This window comes from Ambystoma mexicanum, chromosome 7p (genome assembly GCF_040938575.1).
Source record: "Ambystoma mexicanum isolate Mex_15411 chromosome 7p, UKY_AmexF1_1, whole genome shotgun sequence".
NCBI lineage: Eukaryota > Metazoa > Chordata > Amphibia > Caudata > Ambystomatidae > Ambystoma > Ambystoma mexicanum.
Genome location: NC_090939.1, coordinates 596,525,820 through 596,539,506, shown reverse-complemented (window position 1 = coordinate 596,539,506; position 13,687 = coordinate 596,525,820). Strand labels below are relative to the sequence as shown.

Genomic DNA, 13,687 nt, shown 5'->3' with positions numbered 1-13,687 from the left:
TTTAACATATGGCCTACTAAGAACCAAGTAGGAATGGTGACAAATACCAGACCTATGGATAGAGCATGTAGACACTACTTGATACTACCACTCCCGAAACTCTAAACCATATCCTTATATACTGTCCGGCCTTGGCAAATTTACAGAATCATTATTTTTATACATCTTTTACTGAATTCGATATAATGACCCCAGAGATGATATGGAAAGATTTTTTTTTTTAGTGGCCGACATATTTCTTTGATGCTATCAATAATGAACTTCTTACTATTACCAAAAATAAGACTGGGATCTATTTAGTGTAAAGATTGATTTTCTTTTAGTATAGGCCCTTTTATTTGACAAAACTCTACTAGGACTGCATCATTATTATTTGATGGTCGTAGCTTGCTCCCATCTTAGATTCAGGTTTAGATTAGGCATTTTTCCAACCTGTATATACAGTTTAATAAACCCCCTTGAACTGTGATCACTTGTCTGTCTTTACTGTTTCTACCATGAGTTCCTTACGTATGGTATCAGGGTGGGTTTTACCTCAATTGAAACAAATTGAGGACCCTACCATACTAGAGACCCGAGTTCTAAGAAAACAGGCCCTAAGAAAATTGATCAACCTCACAGGGACTCTACGTTCAGACTGTGGGTTGCTTTTCACCCTTTAAAGCCCCAGGCCATCCCGCCCGAACGGAAAACAGTAGAGGGCGATAATTATTCCCTCCAATGTCCCCAGGACTATCTGATACCAGAGAGATAAAATTGTGGTCTCTCTGGACTTACAAATGGGTCATTCTGGCACATCAGCCATATATGTGATACCCCACAAGAAAATGGGTACAGAGGCATTTCCCCTTCTATCTTGCGGAGATAAGATAAAGTTTATCTTGCTCAATTTTTCTTCCACTCCAATAAGGTTTCACTGAGGTGAAATACTGGGAACCCTCATTTCTCCAGCATGGGGTCTGGCATGGATTCACATGCTCATGAATATTCCCCGTCGTCAGGCTGGGAATCCTCGGTAAAGAAAAAACTCAGTATCGGTTTCGTTTCTGATCTGACTTTCGTAGTAGTAACCAATCACTGATTTCTGCGTCATACTGACCACAGCCAATTACTGCCCTCTCCCTAAGCCCCGCCTCTGGCAGCCATCCTCAGATTTTTACCGCACGTTCAAGTGTTGGGATCCTCATGCTATTGCTCTCGAGCTTTAGTGCGTTTTCGCGCTTTTTTCATAGGAAAATGTTCTCTTTTTTCGGTCAAAGAGCCTCAAGCTCCACCGTTTCTATATCCGATCAACAGGGATCCGTGTCGGATTCTTCTACGCCCCTCAAGGGTGAAGATTTCGTCGAGCCACGCTTGGAGGACTCCAGAACTTTCTCAGGCCCATCTCGGACATGGCCCAGGGGAAGGGAAGCTCGACGCCCGGGAAGCTGTTCAGGGTCTGCCCTGCATGCCAGCTTCAGAATGTCTTCAAGGAGGACGAACACTCTCTTTGCCTCTACTGCCTGCATGAGGACAAGACGCACGTGGAGAAGGACTGTGCGTTTTGCGGAAACATGTCGGAGCGGACCATAAAGGACCGCCATCTGCGTCTCGCCAACTGACCGCCATCTGCGTCTCGCCAACTGGCTGGAAGGGAAGAGCCCGTCAGGCGAGAAAAAGAAGTCTGAGCGGTCTTCTAAGACCTTTGAGGGCGCCCCGGCGACTGGGGCCCACCAGAAGGCCAAGCACCGCGAGTCCGCGGGCACCGGGAGCGCCGAACGGTCGGGCTCTTCGGTTGCCAGGCAGGGCGCAGCCTCCCCGGTGACATCAACCACGAGCCAACGCTCTGGCTCGGGTAAGAGGAAGTCCGAGCACCTGGCGAAGCTTCTGGAGAGGCCCCGGTGGAGCTCGAAGGGCGATTCGGAGGGGGAGCGAGGCGGTGACCCCCCCCTAAGGAGAAGGCGGTGAGCGCACCTAAGGTGACGAAAGTCTTGATCCACACGGCCAAGGCCTCTATCGAGACAGTCGCGGAGGCCCTGGCTCAGCCTGAGGAGGCTACACCACCTCCTTTTCAACCATCGCGCCCGTCTCAGCCCTCCTCCCCGTCCACGACCCGGGGGGATGACACAGGGACGGACACGGCCGCGACGGGTACAGACGACGAGGTTTACGGCGAGGATCCTCCGTGGTCACCTCCTCCCTGGGCTTCCCCGCCCGACGAGATTGGATCGTTTCATGCCATGATCGCCAGGGCATCCGAGCTTTTCCAGCTCTGCCCGGAAGAGAAGAAGGAAGGCTTCCTTTATCAACGGCGCAAGACCAAGAGGAAGACGGTCCTCGCTGTACCCCTACTGGACGATATCTGGGATGAGGGTCTCTCCCTCCTCAAGAACCCATCCACAACGCCTGCGAGAAGGGATCGGTACGAGAAGAAGTACCGGGTCCCGGACGCGGCCCCCTTGTGCCTTCGGGCACAGCCGACCCCAGACTCGGTCGTCTCCGCGGTGGCCAGGAAGAAAGCGGGGGGGCATCAGCCTCCACGTCAACTTCCCCCCGGACGGCGAGGGAAAGAAATTGGACACGATGGGACGCAGAGTCATCTCATCGGCAGCGACGACGATTAAGGCTGCCAACGCCTTGGCTATCGTAGCACGCTACGACAGGGAATTGTGGTACAAGATCGCCCCCCTGCTGGACTTCCTACTGGACGACAAGAGGGCTGAGGCCCTGGAGATCTTGCAGGAAGGGGAAGTAGCGTCGGACCACGCCATTACGGTAGCGACGGACATCGCTGATACTGGTTTTCACCAGTTGGGCAACGGCGTGTGCCTTAGACGGCGTGGGTGGCTCAAAGCAACGGACTTCCGGCAGGACGTGCAGACCAGAGTTTTGGACATGCCGTTCGACGGGAACAACCTGTTTGGGAAAACAGTGGACGATTCCCTGCAAGCCATCAAGGCGGACACGGAGACGGCCCGGGCTCTTGGTGTTCTCCAGCAATGACGGCCGCCCTTTCGGAGCACCAGAGGCAAGTAGGGTGCCTCCAAAGGTTCCGGCGGCGGATATTCCACCTACTGTCAAGCAGCCCGTTCGTCACAAGAAGCCTACAGGGGACGAGGCAAGTCGGGCGGACCCCGCCGTCGTCGCCAGGGAGGACAAGGCGGCAAAGCCTCGTCGAAGCAGGACTGAACCGGCCGGGGGGTCGGGCCCCCACCGAAGCACCCCGGTGGGAGGCCGGCTGGCGAACTTCATCGGCGTGTAGAAGTCCATCTCCACCGACCGTTGGGTGCTGGACGCCCTGGCCCAGGGTCACGCGCTCGAGTTTCTAAAGAGGTGCCCGCACGTCCCCCCAGTGGCCAGGAAGGAACATCACGTCCTTCAACTTCTCTTGGAGGTAAAGGCGATGCTCAAGAAAGGCGCCATTGAGCTCGATTTCCTGTCGTCGTTGGACTTGGAGGATGCCTACTTCCATATCCCCATCCTAAATGGACACCGAAAGTTTCTCAGATTAGTGGTCCAAGGGCAGCACTACCAGTTCAGAGCCCTTCCCTTCGGATTGAGGTCGGCACCCAGGGTGTTAACCAAATGCCTAGCACCGGTGGCGGCGCAGCTGTGCCTGGAGGGGATCCACGTCTACCCCTACCTGGACGACTGGCTCATCCGAGCAAAGACAAGGGAGCTCGCCGCGGGACACACGGCGAGGACCGTCCAACTACTCACGGACCTGGGATTCTCCATAAACTACGCCAAGTCTCACCTGGTGCCCGCGCAAGACGCACTGTTTCTGGGAGCGAAACTCGACACAGTGGCGCTTCTGGCCTCGCCGTCGGAGGAAAGAACGAGGGCCATCTTGGGCAAGGTGCAGCGGATGCTGGTTGCGGACGCGGCCAAGGTGAGGTCCATCAAATCCCTCCTCGGAATGATATCTTCATGCATTTATCTCATCCGCCTGTGCAGGCTTCGGATGCGCCCGTTGCAGGAGTTCCAGGACGCTCCCTGGGTCCAGACGACGGGCAGCTTCGAGGACAGGATCACACTCGACGAGAGTTTCCGACGAGCGAACCGGTGGTGGGGCACCCGTGCGCATCTGACGGCGGGCATGGACTTCCAGACCCCGGGCCACCAGAAGACAGTGACCACGGATGCCTCCCTGGAAGGGTGGGGAGCGCACACCGAACATCTGCACGCGAGAGGCCTTTGGCTTTCGATGGAGAAATCCCTCCATATCAACGTCCTGGAACTCTGTGCAGTGTTTTGGGCCCTCAGGTCCTTCCTTCCGTCCCTCAAGGGCAAGGTGGTGAGGATCTTCACCGACAACACCACCACCATGTTCTACATCAGGAAGCAGGGCGGTACCAGATCCCCAGCCCTGTCCAAGGAGGCGCAGGATCTGTGGCATTGGGCCGTCGCCCAAGGGATGTTCCTGGTGCCGTTTCATCTGGCAGGAATAAAAAACACCATCGCCGACTCGCTCACCAGAGAGCTGCGCTCGTGCCACGAGTGGGAACTACGACAGGACCTAGTGGACCGCCTCTTCCGACGCTGGGGCATACCCCAGATGTTCGCGACGGCGACGAACTCCAAGTGCCGGAGGTTCGCCAGCAGGTTTCCCCAGCCGAGGAGCATGGGCAATGCCTTCTCGTTCCCCTGGAAGGGCCTATTCCTGTACGCGTTCCCTCCTTTACCGTTGCTGATCCAGCTCAAGAGGTCATGGTGCAGGATGATACTCGTTGCACCTGCGTGGCCGAGGCAGATATGGTTCCCGGACCTTCTGGACTTGTCAGCGTCCCCGTCAATCAAGCTGCCAGTGGACGCTGATCTTCTCTCCAGGGAAGGAGGCGCCATCCTCCATCACGACCCGAAGTCGCTGAACTTGCAGGCCTGGCTCCTGCAGCGCTAGAGTTTGGAGATTACGACATACCGGCCGACTGCAGAGAGGTTCTTGCAAAGGCCAGGGCGTCCTCAACTCTTAAATGCTACGGACACAAATGGAAGAGGTTCTCTGTCTGGTGCCACGCACAGAAGATTAACCCTCTACGGATTACGGCTCTGCAAGTACTGCCGTACCTACTGACGCTGGCCAAGGCTGGACTAGCGCACGCTTCCATCAAGATTCATCTTGCTGCGATCTCCCGATACACCAGAACCACGGGACGGACGTCTTTGTGGTCTCATTGTCTGGTGAAGGAGTTCATGAAGGGACTGTTCAGATCGTTCCCGCCGGTTAAGGCGCCGGCCCCGGCGTGGGAGCTCAACGTGGTGCTGACCAAGCTCATGGGACCTCTGTTCGAGCCTCTGCACTCAGCTTCTTTGAAGTTCTTGTCGTGGAAAACAGCGTTCCTTGTGGCCATCACCTCCGCACGACGAGTGGGAGAGATCCAGGCCCTTTCCTGCAAGCCCCCGTACTTGACTTTTCACGACACGAGGGTAGTGCTCAGGACGCACCCCTCCTTCATGCCCAAGGTGCCATCGGACTTCCACCTCAACGAACCCTTGGTGTTGCCTGTTTTCTTCCCGTCGCCTTCGTCGCCGGCTGAAAGGACTTTGCACTTGCTGGATGTGGCTAGAGCTCTGAAGTTCTACGTGGACCGCACAAAGAGCTTTCGGAAGACGTCACAACTTTTTGTGAACTTTGGACCTGTCAATCAGGGGAAGGCTCTCTCAAAGGCTTCCATTTCCAGATGGCTCTCCGGCTGGATCATGTACTGTCATCGGTTGGCAAACCGACCGCTGCCCAGCCATCCGAGAGCCCATTCCACCAGAGCGATCGCAGCCAACACTATCTGGTGTGCCCCTGTTGGACATCTGTTGGGCTGCTAAGTGGAGGTCGACGCACACCTTCACGAAATTCTACTGCGTTGACCGGGATTCCAGGGAGGAGTCCAGGGTCAGCCAAGCAGTGCTGCGCAACCTGTTCGCCTAAGGTGAGCCTGGTGAGGAGGTAAGAGACGCGTAATGTTGAGTTGTTGTATTGCTTAATGTTGAGCCTGTTGCCACCTCCCGTGGTTGTGCATGTGTGTACTGCAATGTATTCTCTTATTCATGAGCATGTGAATCCATGCCAGACCCCATGCTGGAGAAGGAACAAGTTACTTGCCTGTAACTGTTGTTCTCCAGCATGGGTCTGGCATGGATGCACATGCGAACCCTCCCTCCTACCCCTCTGCGGCTCTTCACTTGGTCATACTGCCACTTCACGTGCTACCAAATCTGAGGATGGCTGCCAGAGGCGGGGCTTAGGGAGAGGGCAGTCATTGGCTGTGGTCAGTATGACGCAAAAATCAGTGATTGGTTACTACTACAAAAGTCAGATCAGAAACGAAACTGATACTGAGTTTTTTCTTTACCGAGGATTCCCAGCCTGACGACGGGGAATATTCATGAGCATGTGAATCCATGCCAGACCCATGCTGGAGAACAACAGTTACAGGTAAGTAACTTGTTCCATATGAGACCATGTGGGATTCCCCATCTAAGGGTACCACTCGAAACCCTAGCAGGTTGACTGAGTCTCAAATGAACCATCCCTTCCTTTCCCCAGAAGACCTAAATCCCATAACACCAGAATTGGGAGCACTACTAAACTCCCATTACATTTGGCATGGGAAGCATAAAACCCCTTTGCAAGAAAAATACTTTTCAAACTCATTCCAGGGGAAAAGAACATGTGAAAAGGGTACTCCAAGTCCCAACATCTTAAGGACAGAAGAGGATGAATAAAGGGAAGCTTTAGAAGATCAAATGCTCAGAGATAACTTAATATATGACACCTTGGGAAAGATGTCACCTAGTAAATCATTAGGAGGAGGGTTTAAAACCCCTCCTACAGAGAATAAAATCCCAAAAATATCTCATTAGTATTCAGAGGAGAAAAGAGAGGGTGAACAAAGAAGACAAGAGGTAAGTAACTCAAAGGGGAGGGTGCAAGGAGAGCAAAAACTAAAGAACCAGAACATCCTGATTTTTTTTTCTAGCCCCCTAAATAAAGATAGGAGAGGGTCAACATCTACTATATCTGTAGATGAGTCAGAAACCTCAATTTGAACAATGCCTGTTTTGTGGAGAATGGGGCCACATCTTGGAGGTCTGCCCTGACAATATAGAAGAGGAATTGATGGACATTAAAGAAAGGGAAAGGAAGGCATAAAGAGAAACAGACGAGAACTCTTAAAATCCTCTCCCACACAAACCCTGATCAACCACGAAATGGTTGAAAGACCCAACAATAACAATCTGGGTCATTTGATGTAATGCTTGAACCAACAATTCTGGTGTTTCACATTGGAATATCTTAGTGAAATACTGCAGTCCAACCAGCATAGGGGAAGCTTATGTGAGAAACCTTAAGGTATTCTCCCAAGTAGACCTCGAGAATCTCTTATTCAGGTGGCCAGGGAGGGGCTGGCGCTCTCAGATCCCAACCTTGGGGGTGGACGAGCGAGGGAGGATCTCCTGGGTAGGAGCGCCTGGGGCTGTGCGGGAGCCTGAGGCTGTGCTAGGGGAAATTCCCCAGATGAGAGGCAGTATTATACCCGGGAGAGGAAGACGAGATCCGTGAGACCTTTGTAGGTTGCACCACATCTGTCTTGCTTCCTCCAAATGGAGCTCCCTTGATAGAATCCAACCACACCCACACCTCTGGTAAACCAACTAGGAGCCCAAACCGTGTTACATCCAGAAACTATCTCTCCCAAAATCCCTGTCTTCCTGTGTCTTACCCAAATACTCCTGGTCATTCTTTCCCACGTTCCTCTGTTCATTATTTTCCAAACTCTCAATAGGACTTAACAAAACACTACAGGTCCCACAATTCCCCCTGTTCTTTTTACAATAATGATCCCAGTCATTCCTGTTTGTTTTCAAACCCTACCAATCTCCCCCTTCTGAGGTCATCACACCCCCAACTACAAGGGTTCTAATTCCCTACAACACCAACACCTTCGCATACAGTGAAAACGGACTAATATGTAAACTGTTTAGCGGACATGTCCCAACCCAAGGGTCAGGCAAAGTCGGGCAATTTATCAGAATCGCACATACCTGATGGCTCTTTTGTTTCCCCACAGGCATAAAAGGTGGAGCACAAGAGCACAAGATGGGCGATTACCCTATTGTTGAAACTACAGTTACCAGAAAGCCTTGGGAACGGCACGAGAAGAGGGTCAAAGTGGTCATACAAAATCCTCTGTACAGTCGAAAGTCTTTGACCAGCAAATGACGGTAAAGCTAGGGGAAGTGAATCCCGCACTGTGTGAATTGCAAAAGTTGGCAAGAGTGAACCCGACAGAGGGTTGCAAATGAAAAGGTGGCAGAGCCTGAAGCCCCAGTAAGTAGTGTGTTGACAAGAGTGAACCCAGCAGAAGGATGTCCTCAGTGAACTGTTTAAAAAGACATTAAGATTTGTGAATGTTACAGAGGAGCTTGTGTTGAAAAGCCATGGTGAACCCGATCGAGGGAGGCAAATAGTTGAAAAGGGACTAAGCCCAGAAGGAGGAGGATCCAGGGGTGAAAAGCCATCACCCACTGACCCATTAATGCAAGAGAGGAAATCCTTGAATCCATGCCAGAGTGAACCCGATGGAGGAAGGCTGATATTCAAGTGAAGTCTGAGCCCGAAAGAGGGGACCCAGGGGTGAAGCGATATCACCCAAATACAATCGGAAGAAGGATTTTGAAACTATTGTTGAACTTTTGTTTATTATTTTTGGTAACACATCAGGTCTTTGAAGGCAAGAGACTTTTTCTACAAAAGAAAGTTAACCACCGAAGGTCCTGATACCTTAGAGCGGAAATGCAGTCTACTTCTGAGAAAGCTTGACTGTGTAATGTGCTCCGGAGTACCGCCTTGTCCCATGCTCATTACATGGGGAAGGGAGACCCCCGACTACCTCATCCGTACTTATTATTTGTGAACACTTCTTTCTTTCCTGTGAATCCTATCCCACACTCTTTGTTTGTATTTTAAGGAATGGAATTATATATATTTTTTAATATATGCCCTTTTTACTTGACAAGACGCCACTAGGACTACCTTATTATTATTTGATGGTCGTAGCTTGCTCCCATCTTAGATTTAGATTAGGCGTTTTCCCAACCTGCAGACACAGTTTAATAAACACCCTTGAACTGTGATCACTTGTCTCTCTTTACTGTTGCCACCATGAGTTCCTTACACTTCCCATAACACCTTTTTCCCATTCTACCAGATAGGATACCTTGGAGCTCAACCCCCGCCACCTTTTCCAACAAAAACACTTACTCACAGACAGTTCACCATGAGCGACAATGGACTAACACAGAGCCGTATAACTGACATCTCCTAACACGCGGGTAAGGCAGAGTCAAGCAGTTACTGATTACACACACCTGACTTCCACACACGGATCAAAGGTGGAGCACGAAAGCACACTATGAGCTAGGCAAAACACACGAGGAAGCAGCAGTTCTGAGATAGCATTTTAATACGAGGAGAAAGACGGCAAGACCAGAAGGAGTTGTAAGGAGAAAATTGCCCTTGGCATTTCCGGAGGACAACTGCTACTTTCTAGAACCCTCGAGAATAAGAAACATAAGACCAGGAATTAAAGCTCAAGAAAGGTGCATTGTGTGTCGAAGGTACCTGGGGCTCTCCCGCATTGATAGCCGAGGCGGGGAAGAGTGATTGCCGCTGTGGTACTGTCCTTGGCTCCTGCAACAAGGCAGCTCCAGTAAGGGCAGCACAGCCGGTGAGTTGGAGAGACTGAAAGCAGACCGGTCTGTTAGAACCAAGGTTGCACACTTTGGGAATCAACCCAAGATACCAAATACAGAGTGTTCCGGCACCAAGTGGGTGCTCACTCAAAGGTCTCTGTTAGGTATCCAAATGACAGTGTATAATTGTGAACTGTAACATCGAAGTGGTCCTACAACGGGTCAAGCCAAACCCTGTGCACATTCAAAAGTCTTCGATAGCTAAAACTAACTGCAATTGGTCCAAATCTGGTTGAGGGAGACTAGTTGTGAAAAGGGAATCTGAGCCCAGCTGAGGGGGATCCAGGTTGATGAGTGAATCGCCCTACTTGAATATTTGAAAAGGAACATTTTTGGTTTGTTTGATACATCAGGCCCTCTAAAGCCAGAAACCTTTGATAACTTGAGAGACTTGGGCAGAGAAGACCCTGATGCATGTAATGCAATTGTGTCATTGTGGCGAAGAAGCCCAAGAGTGTGCTATGCTCCAGTGAACCTCCTAATCCCGCGCTGAAAATGTGGAGGAGTTAGGCCAACGGCCCAAACATCCGACTTATCATTTTCTGAATACTTCTTTCTTTTTCATGAACATTAGCCTGCACTATTTGTAACTTAGCAGTAAGGATTGGAAATAATTATTTTTTTAGTACAGGCTTTTTTTATTTTGATGAGACTTCGCTAGGACTGCATTATTATTATTCGATGATCGTAGCTTGCTCCCATCTTAGATCTAGGTTTAGATAAGCATGTATTTACACCCTTGATAAAGTTCAATAAACACCTTTGAACTGTGGTCACTTGTGTCTGTCTTACTTTGATGCCATGCCTTCCTTACACTCCCCATGAGATCCACCCACTGAGTACAACCCCCAGAGGGAATATTGGTGGTGGCTTCACCTCCCTGGCCCCATGGGAAGGTGCTTCCTCCATGGAAACAGTGACAATACCCTGGGATTCATAACACTGCATACCTGGATTTACCAAAATATGCCATTGCCAAACTACTTCTAAAACGCCCCAATCGCACGCACATCCTGCACTAAGACCACCTAATTAGCTATTGATGGCTGCATGAAAATATTAGAAGTCTCTGTGCCATATAGCCTCTAGGCACCGGGAGGTAACGTAATGGCACTCCTGGTATTGCCCACCTTCTGAGCCTCCAAGGAAGCAGGAGTCTGCCATATTTCCTAATGGGCGAAGAACCTTTGCTCATCCCTCGCCACATACCCCTCCCCAGCACCACCTTATCCCATGCCCCACTTACCTGCGACTGCATTGCCAGTCACCTACTCTCCACTGTAGTGCTACTGTTATCCTGCCCCTTCCTCTTCACAGCGGTGGCCAGCATGCAAAGGGATAAGACTGTTTAGCACCATTCTCCCTGCACCCATGGTTGCCATTTTTGTTTGTAGTTTGTTTAGGTTGAGGAATTGCAACTGCACAGTCTGAACTAAAATGCTATTAGCACTCTCCATTATGCTGGGGTGCTAATAGCCATAAACCCCTCAGTGGGAGGGAGTGGAGTTATAACTGTTCAAGTAATGGCACCGGGGACACGTTAAGAAACAAGGTAAACTCTGGACCTATCCCTGACTGGTAATGCCTCTCACCTCGGGGTTTATTGCGTAAGTATAGGGATAGATCATAATTTATAGCACAAACGTTTTACTCAGTGGCCTTCCCATACACTATGATTGACAGATCAGACTATTTGCTATTCCATCCATCCAAAAAAAGTTTTATATTTTGCTCTTGAGTAGCCTCGATACAGGCAGCAGCCCTGAGGACCTCGCACCCAATAAAAATCCGCCATCAACCATTGAGGATCATATGGGTTTCAGGACACTCCTCAAACAACCCTTTTAGTATTTCACAAATAAAACCTGAAAAAAGAAAACCTGTGCCCTGAGGAAGACACAATGATGGTGATTATAAGCTAAAAGGGATGCAAGTTCCCATTAACATAACCTAAAAGTGTGCAACTTTTTAATGCTAAACAACATAACATTAATCCTATGCATCAAAGGCAGTTCTCTGAAGCGCTTTTAACATCGACACTTTAAAAAAGCTGTCACTGATGTGATATCTATCATTTCAATAACTTTCTTTGTTGTGAGGACACAAAATGGGGCGAGTAGGGAGGGCTAGACTGTCTGACGTGAATTCTTGATGGTCCATGACAGAAGATCAGTTCGATTGCCAAAGATCTGTGTCACTTATTTCTTTTTTTGTCCTCACAGGGTGGATTGCAATGCTGGGTGCTCTGTGGCTCCTGGTCTTAGCCGACATCCATGATTTTGAGATGATTTTGCACAGAGTTGAGTGGGCCACTCTTCTCTTTTTTGCAGCGTTGTTTGTTCTAATGGAGGTATGGATTTCTCAAAGAAAAATAAATGTCAGTTAACCTAAAGAGTACGCACAGCTGTAGCGTTTGCTTTGAAGACTGTTTTCAAGTATACAAGTCATATTTGCACAAATGTTGGCTGTAAAGACAATATTAATACTGTGGATGTGGAATGTAATGTAAATTATTTAAAATATTGTGGAAAAATTGGCTGCTTTTTATGGGGTTTGCCAGCAATATCCTTTTCCTGGGAGTTGATCATGTAGCCTCCCTTCTTCCTATGCCCCTCACGCTTTTCCCAGAGCCTCGGGAAGACAAACCAATGGATTTCTATTGAATGTTCAATTTCCCTATCGAATTGAAAAGTTTGAACAGGAGGATCCATGAGAAAAGGTGAGAAATGGCTGAGACATTCGAGCAAGGCAGAAAAACAGTATGAGTCTGGGCAGTGATAACAAGACCAGTACTAAAGGAGGGGACTTGTTAGGGAACTTGGGAAAACAAAGCCTCAAGACCAAAGACCTTCTAGCAAAGCATTCACGCCTTGCTTCCAGCCCAACAGCAGGTCTTCACTTCCTAAGAGATGGATGACTCGACTCTTAGGGAAGATGATAGTATAGATGTGTCCTCAACACAGCTCCATGTTCCAACAACCTCTTTGCAAAACTGACCTAACAAGCCATTATTGGTCAGTTTTCTGTGCCAATGTGAGCCACGCTTTTGACTTGGTGCACTGTGTAGCTGTGATTTTCGACTTGTGTTATGTTATATTTTCCACATATTCTCCCCCTCCCCCAGAAGACACAATGACATTTTATGAAAAGTCACAACTTTGATTTTGTGATTATGAGTACCTTTATCTATTGCTTGGAATTATATTTTGTCCGTCCTACCCTGCTTGCACTGAAGAGCTTTGAGGAAAAGCAACATTGGCAAAACAGGGTCTGGCTCACACTTGGCTGACTGAACTGCCCTTGACAGTGAAACATGGGTCGACACAGGATGAATTGTAAACGAACATGCTTTTTAGCAAACACTTAGTATTGAAATACTGTAATAATTTGATATGTGATACTAATGTATTAATTCACTTCTAGGATTGTATGGTAATATTTTGTTTTATTTATTGGGAAGTGTAATCTGTTCTGGATTTTATTTCGAGCCCCGTGTTAAATAGTATTTATGAATGAACGTGTTTTAACAGAGAGGTAGAACTCTGACACCACCTCACTTTAGAAGGGATGTGGGACCCGTGCTGTGCCTCAGAACAAAAGCAAATGCATAATGGGATAAGTTCAGAGAATATCACAGAAGACGATACATTTATACATGTAGAAACTTGCTGTGCTATGACCATAGAGTAGTCCCTGCGTAGGTTTAGAGGAAAGGACAAGGTGTATCCTTGTTCTCGAGCTCCCAACATTGGGAGGCTAGCACACACCTGTAGAGGTCCTTCAGCACATTGAAGTCCTCTGTATCTGGATGGCTGGCAGAGTGGCAGGTCTTGCACCAGCAGCAGGTGCCCCCAATGTGCCCTGTAGATGGCTGGAGAGCAGAGCTTCCCTCTGCCTTGGACACCGGATCTTCACCTCTGGTGGAGGGTTTTGGAAAGTCAACTCGCCCACCAAAGTT

General features: G+C 49.3%; 1 protein-coding gene across 2 annotated transcripts in view; it reads left to right on the top strand.

Annotated features, from left to right (window-relative positions):
* Nucleotides 1–13,687, top strand: part of OCA2 (OCA2 melanosomal transmembrane protein) — a 1,377,074-nt gene that overhangs the window by 960,807 nt on the left and 402,580 nt on the right. For both annotated transcript variants that reach the window (XM_069636602.1, XM_069636601.1), the window contains one exon: nucleotides 11,952–12,079. In XM_069636602.1, coding sequence (XP_069492703.1) covers nucleotides 11,952–12,079 — 128 coding nt within the window. The remainder of the gene's footprint in view (nucleotides 1–11,951; nucleotides 12,080–13,687) is intronic.